Source organism: Macrotis lagotis, chromosome 4 (genome assembly GCF_037893015.1).
Source record: "Macrotis lagotis isolate mMagLag1 chromosome 4, bilby.v1.9.chrom.fasta, whole genome shotgun sequence".
Taxonomy (NCBI): Eukaryota; Metazoa; Chordata; class Mammalia; order Peramelemorphia; family Peramelidae; genus Macrotis; species Macrotis lagotis.
Window position 1 is genome coordinate 102,317,067 of NC_133661.1, and position 17,785 is coordinate 102,334,851.

A 17,785-nucleotide genomic window follows, 5' to 3' on the forward strand; every position below is an offset into this window, starting at 1 on the left:
TCCTCAAAATACTTTTTATTGTACTTTGTATTACTTCTCACAGGACTTCCTCCATTGGAATGTAAGCTCCTTGAGGGCCAGAATTCTTTCATCTCTTTTTCATATCCTCATCATCTGGCACTATATCTTATTCCTAATTAATGTTTGTTGAAGTCATAATACTGAAAGTAAAGACTTGAATCATAGTCTCCTGATCTCTTGTCCATCTTTCCAGTTCTTTCTGATGCTCCCAAGAAAGATTGCCTCAGGAAGGTTGCCCATAGAGAAGAAAAAGGTGGTTTTCCTGGTCAGTGCTAAAAAAATATCTGAAATTCCCATATCCAAGCATCTTCCTTCCTCCACCATCACTAAGGTCTTTCCCTCCTCTAATCTATATACACAATCTGCATTCTGCTCTGTTATGATTTCTTTTCTCCCCAGAGGCTGACTTAAGGATTCATTTGTATTTAATTTCTCCTAGAATAATTATTGGAGTATACTGTAGTTTGCCTAGGGTTTTGAATTCTACCAGGGATGCCCATAATGGTAGGATTGCAGTTCACATTAAATATCTGGACTGTCATAGTTCTTCTCAAGGACATAATGGGTAAAATTTTCATCAAATGTTCCATAAATAAAGGACTTCTGCTCTTACTACCCCCACCAAAACATAGAATATTATTCCTTGAAAAGGAGTTTGTCATTCATTGGCCAAAAAAATTTATCTTGTTGAAATAGTAGGAAAAAACCCGGTATAGGCATAAGACTAGAGCTTGGGACCCCTAGGTTCTAGTTAGAACCAATGCATTGTCCTTGGGCAAATCACTTCCCTTCTCTGGGCAATAGTTCATTCATTTTTCAAATGAAATGATTAAATGAAATCTCTAATGGCCCCCTTTGACACTGAGTGGCTTTATGGTTTGGATTTAGCTTGGTGCCAAACTTTGGTGGGTTATTAACAGCACCAAATAAATGAGAAAGAAGGAGTTTACCCTTGGTTAGGTGGCAGAGACAGGAGGCAGTTTGTTTCCACAGGTCATTTTGGGGAAAAATCATAAATAACTTAAATAATATCAATGAATTATGGTAGCACATTGGAATACATGCCTTTTTCATCACTAGATTAAATCAGGGCTTAATTGAGCAAGGTCAAGAAGGAAAAAAACTAAACAAAGTTGGCAACCTGAGAGGGAAATAGGGCTAGACTACTGCGATGATTTGAGCAATCTAAATATTTTGATCAAGAACCAAGTTCTTCAGACTACTCTGAAGTTCATTTTTGTTCTTCAACTAGAAATATGCCTTTAGTCTTTGCTTCCTTTCTAAAAATTGAGAAGGAAAAATAAGAATCCCTCAATCTGCTAAATACATATTGCTTTTCCATTCAACAAAGTGATGTCATCATCTCTTAAGAACAGCTTTTTTTTTCTTATCTCCACTACTTTGCTGAGGGGTTTCCTCCACTCAGAATACTAAGGGAATCATAGAATTTTAGATTTGGTATGCTTAATAAATGTTTGTATCTGATTGACTAAGTCATATCCTCCAAAGAATCTCTACTAAAATACATTTGACTGGAGACCTTTCAGTCTTTGAAGACTTTCAGTGAGGATAACCCTACTATATCCTGAGGCAACCCATCCCCTATTTTTTTTTTTGGTATGGTTAATTATATTATTTTTTCCCTTTTGGACATTAAACCTAAATCCAAATTCTACTTAATTACTAGTTTTCCAGAGGCTCATAGATTTAAAGATACATTAATCTTTAAAGATATATTAATCCTACAAGTCATCTTAGCCAACCCCCCTCATTTGATATATAAGGAAACTGAACACGAGATTGAGGTGGTGATAATTAGGATTCAAATCCAGATCTGATGCCGAATCCAGGGCTCTTTCCACTATACAATGCTGCCCTCTGGGGCCAGATAGACAAAGTGTCATCTAATGCTTCCAGGCTAGGCCTTTTCAAGCACAATCCTTGAATATAGCTATCTCTTTCCTTTCTTCCAGCCTTTTCCAGGTTATATAGTATACTGAGTTATTTGAATGAATCTTCATAAAAATAAATGTGAGGGGGCGGCTAGGTGGCACAGTGGATAAATCATCGGCCCTGGAGTCACGAGTACCTGGGTTCAAATCTGATTTGAGACACTTAATAATTACCTAGCTGTGTGGCCTTGGGCAAGCCACTTAACCCAATTTGCCTTGCAAAAACCTAATGAATAAATAACTAAATAAATAAACAATTAAATAATTAAACAAACAAACAAACAAATAAATAAATGGATGAATAATTAAATGTGAGGTCTTTCAGCTTCCTGGTTGCTTTCATTGGACAATCTCTTGCTTATCATTATATAATATCCAAATCAAGCATAACATTTCAGATGTGGGGACAGGGAAAAGTAAGACAATCAATTCCTTGCTTCTATAAACTATACTTCTCTTAGTGAAGCCCAAAACTACATTAGCTTTTTTTCACCACAGTTGATTCATATTGAGTTTACAGAGTACTAACACTCTTAGCTTTTTTTAGATAAACTGTTCTTAGCATTATTCTTAACTTCTGTCCCCATGTAATTTGGGTCATTTTTTCCATAAAAGTCATTAAGAGTGGAATCAGAGGGTTACAGACTCAAGCTATTGACATCCAGTACTGGTTACCTGAATAAGAAGCAGCTACAGGGAGTTCCAGATGTTTTCTGATGTTTGACTGTACAAAAAAGATGGGCATCTCAGGCAAGAGACCTGTGGTCAACTGTATCAACCTGAAATGTTCTCCGTGCATTCCTTTGTTGAAAAGCCTTCTCCTTCCATGGCTACCAGTCTCTTTTGTTAATTGACTTATGAATTTTGTTCCAATATTGAACTTCAAGGATGATGTTCTTAGGTCTAGCCCAAAACACCAAGTATAAGACTTTCCATTATTATTATTATTATTAATAATAATAAAATTTAAAAGTTAAAAATATAACACTTCATAATTTGCAGAATAATTTATACATATTAGTTATTTTTTTCCTTTTCTTTGGATTTTTTGCAAGAAACAGGGGTTGAGTGAATTGCCCAAGGTCACACAATTAAACAAATATTAAGTGTCTGAGGTAGGATTTGAACTCAGGTCCTCCTGACTCCAGGGCCGGTGCTGTATTCACTGTGCCATCTTGCTGAACTTATATTAGCTCATTTGAACCTCACAACAACATTGTGAACTAGGTACCATCTTTTTTTGTTTGTTTTTGGCAAGGCAATGGAATTAAGTGGCTTGTCCAAGGTTACACTGCCAGGTAATTATTAAGCATATGAGGGCGAATTTAAATTCAGGTCCTCCTGACTCCAGGGTTGGTGCTATATCTATTGCACCACCTAGCTAGGAGCCATCATTTACTCCAGGTAACAGATAAGTCAAGACATGGAAAGATTAATTGACTTGCCCAAGGTTACACAACTAGTATCTTTGGCAAGAAGACTCCAAATGGGATTACAAGCAGTCAGACATGACTGAAAGGACTGAACAACAGCAACATGACCTCTTTGCACTGATTCATGTCACCAGTAAAAAATGTTTAACAGTACAAGACTAAGTTCATATGATTGGAGCAATTACTGAAGACTTACTTTGAATATTCAGAAAATTACAGAAAGAGTGTTTGAACATAACCCATCTAACCCCTCATTTTACAGATGAGGAAAAGAGACACAATATGTCAGTAATTTTCCCAGCATCACACTTGGTAAGTGGTAGAAGTGGTACTTAAACAGAGCCTCATGCCTGACCATTATTTCCATTATACTAAATTTTTTATTCTTTGAGTCCAGTGAGTTCATAGTTTCAAAACCATTTAACTATCATGTAGTGTACATCTCTTTATTTTTTTCACAAGAATAGTATGAGAGGATTTATCAAATGATTTCCTAAATCTAGGTACACTGGATTTATAGCATCCTCTAGGACTGGCCTTAATAAGGGAAATGAGATTAGTCTGTCAAGACTGCATGCTCTTTGTGAATACTATTTTTTTTCTCCAGTTGTATAGTAACCATCATTTATATTTGCCAGAAACTGAAGTCAAGTTTAATGACCTATAGTTTGGTACATTCAATTATCTTCTTTTGAAAATTAGGGCAATGTTTGCTTTGGGTCAGCTAGGTGGCACAGTGGATAGAGCACCGGCCCTGGAGTCAGGAGTACCTGGGTTCAAATCCGGTCTCAGACACCTAGCTGTGTGGCCTTGGGCAAGCCACTTAACCCCATTTGCCTTGCAAAAAGAAAAAACTAAAAAAAAAAAAGGAAATTAGGGCAATGTTTACCTTTCTTCAGTCCTGTTGTACTTCTCCTATTCTCCATAATCTTTTAAATATGTTGTTTGTTGTTTATTGCTTGTCTTTAGTTCTTGGAAAAGACTATGACAGCAGAGAGGTGATGCTATAATAGGCAAATGAGTTGGACTGAAGAGGGGGTGCTGTGCAAAGTCACCAGTCTCACTTTTTCCTACAGAGTCATCTGGGTGCAGTGGCCAGATATGGATCAGGACAACTGCAGATGGTCCTGGATACAGTGGGAGACTTTGTTTTTTCCCAGCCAGGTCTTTCCCAGGTCACAGTTTGACTGACTCCCATTAAGTCCTTAAGGTTAGGTTTTCCTGTTCTCCATAATCTTTTGTTTTTGTTTTTTGGTTCATGTTTGTTTTTTGTAAGGCAATGGAGTTAAGTGACTTGCCCATGGTCACACAGGTAATTGTTAAGTGTCTGAGGTCGAATTTGAACTCAGGTCATCCTGACTCCAGGGCCAGTGCTCTATCCACTGTGCTACCTAGCTGCCCCATAATCTTTTAAATATCACTGTTGGAGGTTCAGTGATCACATTGCAAGCTCTTTCATATACAATACTTAAGGAAGGAGGTCACCTCATTTAAAAACCTCCATCACAATGCACTATGGTTACTGCAAAGAAACTGCCAGTTGAGCTCCTTGAGAGCTCTCTCCATTTTATCCTATCTGCCAAATGACTGTCACAGTGATTTTCTTAAAGCTCCCACCAGCTGCTATATCCTTCCCAGTAGCCTTTAAATTATCTTATTTTTGTCTTGTATGTACTTACCTATATGTGTGCACATGTTGTCCCTCCCAGCTAAATTAGAAACTCCTTAAAATAATCCAGATTTTGTCTGATTATATCTAACACCTAGCATACTGCCTGGTGCATGGATGATGGATATATATGCTTGTTGATTTATTGCTTGATTTTTCTGAGAATTGAAAGGTCAAAATTGGGAAGAAAATCCCTGTCCTCAAATAATTTATATCCTAATGGAAGAAAAAAAATTACCATTTCTTTGTTAAGTTATCTAGAGGCCCCCAGGTCATTCCATTTTCTCTAGGAAATAAGACCAGACTTCTAGTCTTTTTTTGACCTTCACTCTTGGCTTTGTCAGATATGTTGGTATCCCTTCAAAATTCTTGTCTCCCAATTCATCAACCTCCTAATTCCTATGATTTGCACCTTCATTCCATTTCAACTAGTTACACACAGAAATATTCAAACCCTTGAGCTTTTTAATTATCCCAAACTATTCATCTTACATAATCTCAATTCTGAAATTCCTCTCAGATCATTACCTCATACATTCTGGAGTCTAGCCAACTGAACACTTACTCTGTAAAGTTTCATTTTCATTTTCTTTTCTTTTTTTAGGTTTTTGCAAGGCAAATAGGGTTAAGTGGCTTGCCCAAGGCCACACAGCTAGGTAATTATTAAGTGAGGTCGGATATGAACTCAGGTACTCCTGACTCCAGGGCCAGTGCTTTATCCACTGTGCCACCTAGCTGCTCCAAAGTTCCATTCTCTGCTTCTTTTTCTCATAGATTGTCTCCTATGTCTCTAATATTGTCCTTTCTCATCTCCATGTCTTGAAATGTTTAATTTCCTTCAAGGTTCACCTTAACATGACTTTTTACATAAGATTGAAGTTTTTTCTTATCCCCTCGGTTCTTAGTGTTCTCCCTTTTCATGAAATTGCTTTCTATTTACTTTGCAGTATGCTCACTAATCAAATACAAAGACTTTTATTAAATTTTTACTATATATTCCAAATACTAGAAATACAAATAGAAGGTTGAGAGTTTCTGCTTTCCAAGAGTTCACATTCTATTTGTGGAAGACAAAAGATATATAAGGGGTCAGCTCCAAGAAGAATGATAAGGTCCATGAGGCTTTAGGGTTCCATGGCATGGGAAAGAGTTGGTCTCAAGATTCTGGAGGGTACAACAGCAGGACAGATGAGAAGACCTAATGGTACTGGCAGAGCAAGTGATAATTCTGAGTGTCACTCTCTTTTACTGAAAAGATTGATGAACAGTGACTCTGTTCATCAAAGAGTCTTTCATTGAGATGTCAGACTTTGAGGTAAGAGGTTTCTTGGTGATATGAGTCAACCCCACCATCTAGAATCTAGTGGTAAGTGGGATTAGGCTAGGGCCCACATAGGTAAAGATCTATCTATCTACATCTACATATACTACACATATAGAAATATATCTATGTATCTCTATAAATATATATAAATTTATTTTTTGGATTCTCCCAATATAATGTACACTATTTGAAGACAAGAACTCTTACTGGCTTGTCTATTGTCTTTGCTTAGCACAGAGTGAACACCTAATAATTGTATGTTGAATTGAATTCAGACATTACAATACCTTTGTGACATAGAAAATCAGTCTGAATATTATTATTTTCATTTCACAAAAAAAGTAGCTGTTCTGTCATGTGATTAATAAGAGAGAAAAGAATTTAGGTCTCTGGCTTTCAAGTTCAGTGATTTTATTATTTTGTGTTACTTCCTGTTAACATACTTTGGCATTTAAAATGATCATGGACTTTTATAGAGGACTAAAAAGTCCTTTATAGCAATCACCTCACTTGAGTTATAGAACAAACCTGTGGGATAGGTTGTACAGTTATTTTGCCTGAATTTTATAGAATAGGAAAGAGATTAAGAGATGCTAAGTGATTTGCCTGTGATGACACATTATTGGAATCAGGATCTGATCTCTGATCTTCTTTATTCCAAATTCGGCAGATAATATACTGTGTCATGGTAACTTGTTGCTTCATTTTTTTGTCTTCCTCATGGGATTGTATTCTTCTTTAGGATAGGGATACTGTTTTTTCATTTTCTTTTATGTCCTTTATAGTGCCTAATACAGTGTTTCTTTCCAGTAAGTATTGAATAAATGACTGCTAAATGAATTTCCAGTGAAATCCCTTTTTACTTATCTCTGCTCTTTTTTTCATATCTATCTATCTGTATGTATACATATGCTTATATATATGAGTATGCATATCTGTATATATATATGTATACATATATTTCCTTTTGTATTTCCTTTGTGATATTTGGGAGAGATTGGTTTGATATATTTGATTATATTTTATTTCTACCCTGACCAGGGAATGTTGTTTCTCCATAAAAGCCCATTGAACTCCCATGGCAGCCTGAAACCTTCTCACTGCTTAATTGATAGTCGAATGCAGGTGAAGCTGTCTGGATTTGGACTTTGGGAACTGAAGCATGGAAGAAAGTCCAGATCAAAGAATGAAAAAAATACTGATTACTCAGGTAATTCATAGAATTTGGGCATCCTATGGTCTTATAATAGTCATAGGATGTTGTTCTTTTCTCCCATCTCTGCTTTCCAGATGATACACATGTATGCATACCTATACATGTGTAAATGTGGGTTGTCCTTTTTTTGTTTGACTTGAGTTGGCTGCCATGTGACTGACCTCCTCACCAAGATAGAGAAAATGACCTCTAAGTGCAAATGAATTTATCGAATGGAAAATTCCCTGGGTTGGGAGTCAGGAGATTCAGTTCTTATCTGAGCTCTGTCACTCACAGTTGTATAACACTGAGCAAATACATTCATCTCTTTGCATCTCTGTTTCCTTTGCTGGAAAATGATGGATTTGGACTAGGTAATTTTCAGCTCTTACTCCCTGACTTACTCTCTAAATATTATTTGAAGGATACTGAGGACTTCCTCTGATAGAGTGTAATGGAAGCTGATTATGTTGTCACTGTCTGGTGTGGAGTCATGAAGTGACTTTGAAGAGACTCTACAAGTTCATGAATTTTTACAATGAGGACCTTGACTAATAGAAAGAAATTTCATTATTTCTCTTTGCCCTTTCCCTCTACCCCCAGCATTTTTGTACAGGTGAAATAAATGTAAAATGACACTCCAGAGTCACCTAGAAGGGGAAAAGAAGCCAGTAAAATGCAGCATGAAAGGTATATGTAGAAAATGGCATAGTGTTGTCAAAAGAATACTAGTTAAGGAATTAGAAAATCTGAATTCTAATCCCTTATCAATCATTTGCTAGCCCTTTCATCTTTGGCAAGTAGTCCAGTTTTCTTCTCCAAATGGGGTACTTGGACTAGTTAATCTCTAAGATCTCGTCAAGATTTTTTTGATTTGGTAGTATAATGGATTCTAGGACATGCCTTGCTATATGTACACTTAGAGGTCACCAGTTCAATTCCTTCCCCTCCGAGATTTGACAGAGAAGGAAATTGAAATCCAGAGAGGTTATTACTTAATCAAAATTACTCAGGCATAGAACTTGGATTTGAACTCAGTTCTCAATGCTCTTTCCATTGTATCACATCACTTACCTTATGAGTGTTTATCCTGCCTTTATTTGAAAACCATTAATGAAAGGAAATCTGCTGTCTCTTAAAGTAACCCAGGCTACTTTTGGAAAACTCTGATTTAAAAAAAAACCAAATTTTTCCTTATTACATGTCTACATCTGTCTTCCTTCAATTTCTATCCCCTTTTGCTAGATTTGCCCTCTAGGGTTAAGCTGAATGAGTGAAATCCTTTCCTCATGTGACAGCCTTTTAAATATTTGAAGACAACTATTATGATTCCTCCCCTTCCTCAAGTCTTGTTTTCTCTAGGCTAAAAATCTTCAATTTGTTCAACCAATTTTCATGTGATTTTTATTACTCTTGACATCATAACCATTCTCTTTTAGATTTGTTCCAACTCATCACCAAGACCTAATGAATTCTATACTTTTTCCTTGTTTGTTTACATTTCACCCATTGGTTAAAGTCTTCAGAACAAGTACCAAAATGTCAAAAAATTGTGACTCTAGAAATCCAGAAATCTAGCTCAAGAGTTCAGGTGATTAACTCTCTCACTTCCCAATAAGAACCAAGAGAATCTGGTTTATCCAGATGGATGGAGTAGCCTTATATCCAATAGAAACAATGGGGACAGGGAGGGGAATCTGACATATCCAAAAATAATTGAAATACAAAATAATAAATTTTGACAGTCTAAATATCATCTTCCTTCCAAAAGAGAAGAAGGCTGAGGTCTGCCAATAGGAAGGAGCTTGCTTAAAGTCATATGGCTGGCTGACCAGCACAGATTAGGCCTAAAGCACAGTCCACCATACCACTCCCCAGCACAAAGAGCTCCAGTTGGATATTCATATTATAACCCCTGTCTCTCCTTCCAGGATTATTACATATTACTTTCCTTAATGCCCCCCTATATTCCTGTTCTAGGTAAACTAGTCCATTTTCTGTTACTAATATACAGTATATCATCTGCTATCTCCTTACCTCTATTATCACTCATGCTTAGAAAGCACTTGCCTACCTGTACCTTTTAGAAGCTTTAGTTTCATTCAAAGACTCTGCTGAGATTATACTGCCTATACATAAACATTAAAAAATACATGCAAGTGTACTTAGATATGAGAATTTTCCTCATCCTTCTTGTCTGAAAGTAGCTTATATTTCTGTTGCATATATTTTGTGTTTACTTATATATGCACCCTGGTATATATAATCCAGAGGGCACTGTTTGATTTTTGCCTTTGTATTTTCAAAGTGTAGCCTAGAAATTAATCCATGCTTGTTGAACTAAAATGAATAATCTGTTCTCATTGAAGTTCTGTGATAACCACTTTTTTTCTAGATGTTTTATTAGTCAGTCAAGAATTTTTTCCAAGAATCAGAATGCTTGTTTCCTTTTTTTTTTGTTTTTTTTTTTGCAAGGCAAATGGGGTTAAGTGGCTTGCCCAAGGCCACACAGCTAGGTAATTATTAAGTGTCTGAGACCGGATATGAACCCAGGTACTCCTGACTCCAGGGCCGGTGCTTTATCCACTGCGCCACCTAGCTGCCCCAGAATGCTTGTTTCTTAATTGATTAATAATGACAGCACTCCAGGACTTTTTCTTTCATTCAGTTCTGAAAATACCTCATGGACCACCCTCTCACCCCCTGAACCTAGATCAATTCTTCCTTAAGCAAATTCATCTATTGGGCTTGGGGTGAAGGAGTGAGAGAGTGTGGCTTTGGAAGGATGGCATAGAATCTTTGGGAGATATGGGGGCAACATGAAATAGGAAATACAAACAACTAGCTGTTCCCCCTTAATATAAGTTGTAGCATGGAGTTATTTTCCTCTCTTGCCAGATTCTTTTTTTTCCTGTTATTTTTTCCTTTAGAAAAGTCAGCTGCCAAGTCCCTTACATAAGTATAGGTCAGTCATCCATAATGATTTCCCCTTTGGCTTGCAGAACTCTACTGGACAGCCCCAGAGCTGTTAAGACTGGAGGAACCTCCAGCTAATGGCACCCAGAAAGGAGATGTTTATAGTTTTGCTATCCTAATGAGGGAACTTATTTATAACAATCAATGTGGGCCCTTTGAAGACCTGAACAAGGAGGCTGAAGGTAAAGCTTATCTGATTTCTTGGCTTTTCTTTCTCTCATATCTGGCATCTAGGCTCTTGTTTGGTTGCTCTGTTTTTAAAATATTTAACCAGGAAATCAAAAGCAAAGGAACATGATGTTCACAGTGAGTAGATAGAAAGAAGTGAATTGAATTGACAGTCATTAGCTCCCAAAGAATGACAGTTTAACCCAATCAGCAGAGCTGGAAGTAGGGAACAGATGTATTCTCTTATCACCCATGCCTACCAGATGTTGCCAATTCATTTCTTTTTCTCTTCCTTTCTGTTCTTTTAAAGCCTAACTCAAATACTCCCTCCTTCTAAGATCATAGGACTTAGATGTGGAAGAGACCTTAAAGATTTTCTTGTCTAGTCTATCCATACTCATTGGAATCTGAGCCTCATCCTCACCCCCCACCTCTGCCATTTTACTTTATGTCCTCCATTCTCTTATCACATATGATTTATTTCAGATATTTGGAGATATGTCACATAAAGAAAGGTTGTAAAGAAAATATTTCATTGTGAAAAAGTTCATTATATTTGGAACTATTAAGTTTCTTAATCATTTCCAATTGTGTCACTTAATTTTTCTGTGCCTCGGTTTTTCATTTATAAAATAGGAATAATAATATTTTCAATATTTATCTTATAGGATTGTTGTAAGGTAAGCACTTTAAAGTTTACAAGTTAAAGTTAGAAATATGATTATGATTAACAATTTAAAGTTAATAATATGATTATTTATTCTTTATATTCTCCAACACAATATTTTGCATAAACTAGGAACTTAAATGTTTGTTGAATTTAATAACTTCTTCTTTCCTCTTTTTTGCTTTAATCAATCAAAAAATAATTATAAAATATATATTATATAAAAGATTCTGGTATATAGTACTAGTTGTGTGACCTTGGGTAAGCCATTTAACTTAGTATGGATTAAGTACTAGTAATAAATGTATGAAGAATGAAACAATCCCTACTTACAAGAAGCTCATTTTTCTAATGGAAGAATCAATTGGTACATATTATATATGTATGCCCAAATACATATATAATGTACATATCATAAATAGAAAGTTAGCAAATATATACAAACATACAGATGGTTTGGGAGGAATGACACTAGCAGTTAAGGAAACCAGAAAAGGCTTCATGCGAAGATGGTGCCTGAGATTCACATTAAAGAAGAGTCTATGAAGTTCTTTCATAAGAATGATAATATAAATACAACCACAAACAATTGTTTTCTGAAATAAAAGCAAACCTAAATAATAAAAAAATTAATTGTCCCCGAGTCAGATAAGCCAATATAACAAAATGACAATATTATCTGAATTGATTTACTTTATTCAATGCCTCATTTATTAAACTATCAAAGGATTTCTTATAAAACTGGAAAAAATATTAGTAAAATTCATATGGAAGAAAAAAAGTTTAAGAATCTCAAGTGAAATAATGAAAAATAATGGGAATGTAGGGTATCTAACAGTTCCAGTCTCAAAATATATTACAAAGGGATTATTAAAATAGTTTAGTATTAGCAAAGAGATTGATCAGTGGAATAGATTATATTTCTAATATACAGAAACAAATGTATCTAATTTTCTAGTATTCAATAAGAATAATCCCCTCAGTAATTGTGATAAGACCTTATTATTAAAAAGTTTTTAGTTGTTTAACACACTGAGGTTTACAAAGTGCTTTGCATGTGTTATCTCATTTGGTACTCACATTACCCCTTTGAGGTAGGTGCTTTTTATTGACTTCATTTTGCAGATAAGGAAACTGAGGCTGAGAAAGTTAAGTGACTAACCCAATGTCACACAGCTAGTAAATGTCTAAGGCAGGATGTGATATCAGGTCTTCCTGATTATCCACTCCACCACTTAGGTTGTCTTGGCAGCACAGCATTCCTTCTTCCTCTAATGAAATTACCACCTAGGCATTGACTCCCATTACTTTATGACTTGAATATCACAATAGTTTTCTGGTTAGACTCTTTGCCTCAAGTGTTTTCTCAATACATTCTATCTTTCTCCAGACTGCCAAGGTAGTCTTCCTAAAATTCAGATTTGACTATGTCATATCTTTACTTACTAAACTCTAATGGTTTTGAACTACCTTCAGGAGGAAATACAAAACCAGGTCTTTGGTTTTTAAAGTCCTTCCTGATCTGGATCTTTTCTACCTTTCCAGTTTTATTAAACTTTCCTCTCTGCCATGGTCTCTGTGATCCAGTGATGCTAGCCTCTTTACTATTCCTCTCTCAGCTTCCATATTCTACCTCCAGACTCTGTGCTATTTCATTAACTGTACCCCGTGTCTGGGATACTTTCTGTCTTCTGGCTTTCCTGGATTCCTTCAAGTCTCAGCTCAAATCTCACCATTTGTAAGAAGCCTTTCCCCATCTTTCTCCATTCTTCTGCTTTTTTCTCTAATCATACCTTCCAAGTACCATTTCTATATCTTACATCTCCAGAGTTGTTGGTATGCTGTCTCTCATTATAGTATAAATTTCTCGAGGGCAAAGAATGTTTTCATTTTTATTTGTATTTCAATTATTTAACATAGTACCTGGTAAGTAACAGGGGTCTAATAAGTGCTTGTTAATTAGGTACAATCAGACCCTTGGTTTAAAATCAAAATCAGCACTAAATTAGCAGAAAGAATCCAGATTAGAAAAGGATCTGGCACATAACTGATTCTGCTCAAGATTTACCTTTATAAGCAATACCAAAAACAGGAAATGGATGACACATTTTCATTTCCTAAGAACTTTAACATGTAAATCGTCACAATAAGAAAAACAAGTCTAAAAACTGCTTCACTCAGTCAACATTTGATTTCCCTGTAAAGGAAAGGGATAATACAGTAGAAGATATATTTATATTATAAATTTGTTTAAGATCATGGTAGAACATTCTGTGTAGTGTCATCATAATACAGTTACAAGAAAACACTGGGAATGTAAATAAATTTATTGAAACCTTGGCAAAAGATTCAACCAAGTCACAGAATTCCCAGAACTTCTAAAGATGAGAGAAAAGATCAATGAATAAATTAGATAGAAGGCTTATTCCTTGAATAAGAAAAGGAATGTGCTGGATTTTCATTGGGAAAAAACTTATGTCTTTTCCCATATTCAAAGGTTCATCTTTTAACATCAATATACTTAAGGTGATTCCATATGATTGTAAGTCATGGAATACCATAGTTTCCAAAAAAAATAAAATGTGTGGGTCATCAATAGAGAGGCACATGGTAGATAAGTGTGGGTTGAAATGTACCTGCAACCAAAAATTCTGTTAAAATGTTACAAAATATTTCATCATTGTTGTACATGATAAGAGACAGGTGGGACATAGTGAGAGCAAGGTCTAACTGATGGGAGGTTTGCATACTAAATTGGTATATATGCCATGTCAAGAAACCAATAGAAACATTGGTGTATAGTGGACTGACCCCCCCCCCCATGGAGGATTTATAGGAAGATATCTATAAGAATCACCTAATATGAGAAGATATGCATGGGTTGTAATCTTCACAGATCCACTGTTTGGAGAAATTAAAGGATTAATTAAAGGAAATGGAAACAAGTCTATTGAAATTTGGTTTTGGAAAATGGGTTTTTATGACTAATTTACTGTATGAATTTGGTTAAACCATTCCAACAATTTGGACCTCAGTCTTCCCATTTGGAAAAAGAAGTTAGTCTCTAAATGACTTTCTAGTTCTATTATTCTTTTATTCTGCATAAACACAGGCATGTGCACACACAGACATTCATTCTCTGGTTAAATTCACCAGACTCCATTTTATTATTTGTTATTTTATTATTTTATTATTGGCAGACAGTGAGTTGGTAAAGTAAGAGAGAAATCTGTATGTTTTAGTTTAATGGATGCAGAGATTATTTGTGACCAAATTCATATTTTCTTCTAAATGTTTCAACTCCCCCATAGTGAGGCTTAGATTAAAAGATCTCTTTAAGTATGACCAAAATAAAGTCAAATAAATAAAAATCAAATGCTGTATCACTAACCATTAAAGACAGGGAAGTCAGGAAGAAGTCATGTGTTCTCTGTTTAGATATTCTCAGATAATAATGGACTTCCTGAGACATTTTAGACTCTTGGTGTGATTTTGTTCTCAAATTTTTATTTTTTGCTATGCTTTATGTAATAGAACTGAACATAAGACAGTAGAAGTGATCATGGAATAATTGTCTCTTTCCTTGATCTGTTTTATTTATTATTGTAAGGCAACAATAGATGGTTTCATCTAAAATTCCTCCTGCTACATTTAAGTGAAACATAATTACCTGCTGGACCATTGTTTTAGATTCATTTTATTCCATTATTGAGTGTATTTTTCTGAAAATAATATATTCATCAAAATGTGCTGTCAGAATGCTTAATAAATTATTTGTGAGAGTTAACAATAGAAGGGAAGGAAACTAAGATAAACAGAACATGGTGACTTTTTTTTTTTGCTAAGTAAACTGTACATAGGATGGAATTTAAAGTGCCAAAAGAAATAAAATAAAAATGAACTTTCAGTGTAAAATGCCTCTAATTTCTAGGACTTTTATATCACTGCATTTCAATAAAATATAAAACAATGTACAGAAATTGAACTTTCAAAAGAGATAAATTAAGAGATTGCCATTTGATTACAAAAGATTCCTTCATTGCCAGGAGTTGCCTTTTAAGTAGTCAAATGAATTCAGCCTGCATTAATTAATTAGAAACTGCATGCCAGGCATTATACTAGATTCACCATGGTATAGTATAGTATAGTATAGTATAATATAGTATAGTATAGTATAGTATAGTATAGTATAGTATAGTATAGTATAGTATAATATAGTATAGTATAGTATAGTATAGTATAGTACAGTATAGTATAGTATAGTATAGTATAGTATAGTATAGTATAGTATAGTATAGTATAGTATAGTATAGTATGGTATGGTATGGTATGGTATGGTATGGTATGGTATGGTATGGTATGGTATGGTATGGTATGGTATAGTATAGTATAGTATAGTATAGTATAGCATAGCATAGCAAAGTAAGGTATGGTATGGTATGGTATGGTATGGTATGGTATGGTATGGTATGGTATGGTATGGTGTAGTGTAGTGTAGTATAGTACAGTACAGTACAGTACAGTACAGTACAGTAAAGTATAGTATAGTATAGTATAGTATAGTATAGTATAGTATAGTATAGTAAAGTATAGTGTAGTATAGTATAGTATAGTATAGTATAGTATAGTATAGCATAGCATAGCATAGCATAGCATAGTAAAGTATGGTATGGTATGGTATGGTGTAGTATAGTATAGTATAGTATAGTATAGTATAGTATAGTATAGTATAATATAGTATAGTATAGTATAGTGTAGTGTAGTGTAGTGTAGTGTAGTGTAGTGTAGTGTAGTGTAGTGTAGTGTAGTGTAGTATAGTATAGTATAGTATAGTATAGTATAGTGTAGTGTAGTGTAGTGTAGTGTAGTGTAGTGTAGTGTAGTGTAGTATAGTATAGTATAGTATAGTATAGTATAGTATAGTATAGTGTAGTGTAGTGTAGTGTAGTGTAGTGTAGTGTAGTGTAGTGTAGTATAGTATAGCATAGCATAGCAAAGTAAGGTATGGTATGGTATGGTATGGTATGGTATGGTATGGTATGGTGTAGTGTAGTGTAGTATAGTATAGTACAGTAAAGTAAAGTATAGTATAGTATAGTATAGTATAGTATAGTATAGTATAGTATAGTATAGTATAGTAAAGTATAGTATAGTATAGTATAGTATAGTATAGTATAGTATAGTATAGTATAGTATAGCATAGCATAGCATAGCATAGCATAGTAAAGTATGGTATGGTATGGTATGGTATGGTATGGTATGGTGTAGTATAGTATAGTATAGTATAGTATAGTATAGTATAGTATAGTATAATATAGTAAAGTATAGTATAGTTTAATATAGTATAGTATAGTATAGTATAGTATAGTATAGTATAGTATAGTATAGTATAGTATAGTATAGTATGGTATGGTATGGTATGGTATGGTATGGTATGGTATGGTATAGTATAGTATAGTATAGTATAGTATAGTATAGTATAGTATAGCATAGCATAGCATAGCAAAGTAAGGTATGGTATGGTATGGTATGGTATGGTATGGTATGGTATGGTATGGTATGGTATGGTATGGTGTAGTGTAGTGTAGTATAGTAAAGTATAGTATAGTATAGTATTGTATAGTATAGTATAGTATAGTATAGTATAGTATAGTATAGTATAGTATAGTGTAGTGTAGTGTAGTGTAGTGTAGTGTAGTGTAGTAAAGTATAGTATAGTATAGTATTGTATAGTATAGTATAGTATAGTATAGTATAGTATAGTATAGTAAAGTATAGTATAGTATAGTATAGTATAGTATAGTATAGTATAGTATAGTATAGTATAGTGTAGTGTAGTGTAGTGTAGTGTAGTGTAGTGTAGTATAGTAAAGTATAGTATAGTATAGTATTGTATAGTATAGTATAGTATAGTATAGTATAGTATAGTAAAGTATAGTATAGTATAGTATAGTGTAGCGTAGCGTAGCGTACTAAAGTATAGTATAGTATAGTATAGTATAGTATAGTATAGTATAGTATAGTATAGTATAGTAAAGTATAGTATAGTGTAGTGTAGTGTAGTGTAGTGTAGTGTAGTGTAGTGTAGTGTAGTGTAGTGTAGTGTAGTGTAGTGTAGTATAGTAAAGTATAGTATAGTATAGTATAGTATAGTATAGTAAAGTATAGTATAGTATAGTATAGTATAGTATAGTGTAGTATAGTGTAGTGTAGTGTAGTGTAGTATAGTAAAGTATAGTATAGTATAGTATTGTATAGTATAGTATAGTATAGTATAGTATAGTATAGTAAAGTATAGTATAGTATAGTATAGTGTAGCGTAGCGTACTAAAGTATAGTATAGTATAGTATAGTAAAGTATAGTATAGTATAGTATAGTA

General features: G+C 34.3%; 1 protein-coding gene across 1 annotated transcript in view; it reads left to right on the forward strand.

Moving 5' to 3' along the window:
* The window catches only part of LOC141522702 (guanylate cyclase 2G-like), a 95,571-nt gene that overhangs the window by 41,749 nt on the left and 36,037 nt on the right, over positions 1-17,785 (forward strand). Inside the window, exons 14-15 of the mRNA XM_074236203.1 lie at positions 7,441-7,609; positions 10,597-10,752. Of these exons, the coding sequence (XP_074092304.1) occupies positions 7,441-7,609; positions 10,597-10,752 (325 nt within the window). The remainder of the gene's footprint in view (positions 1-7,440; positions 7,610-10,596; positions 10,753-17,785) is intronic.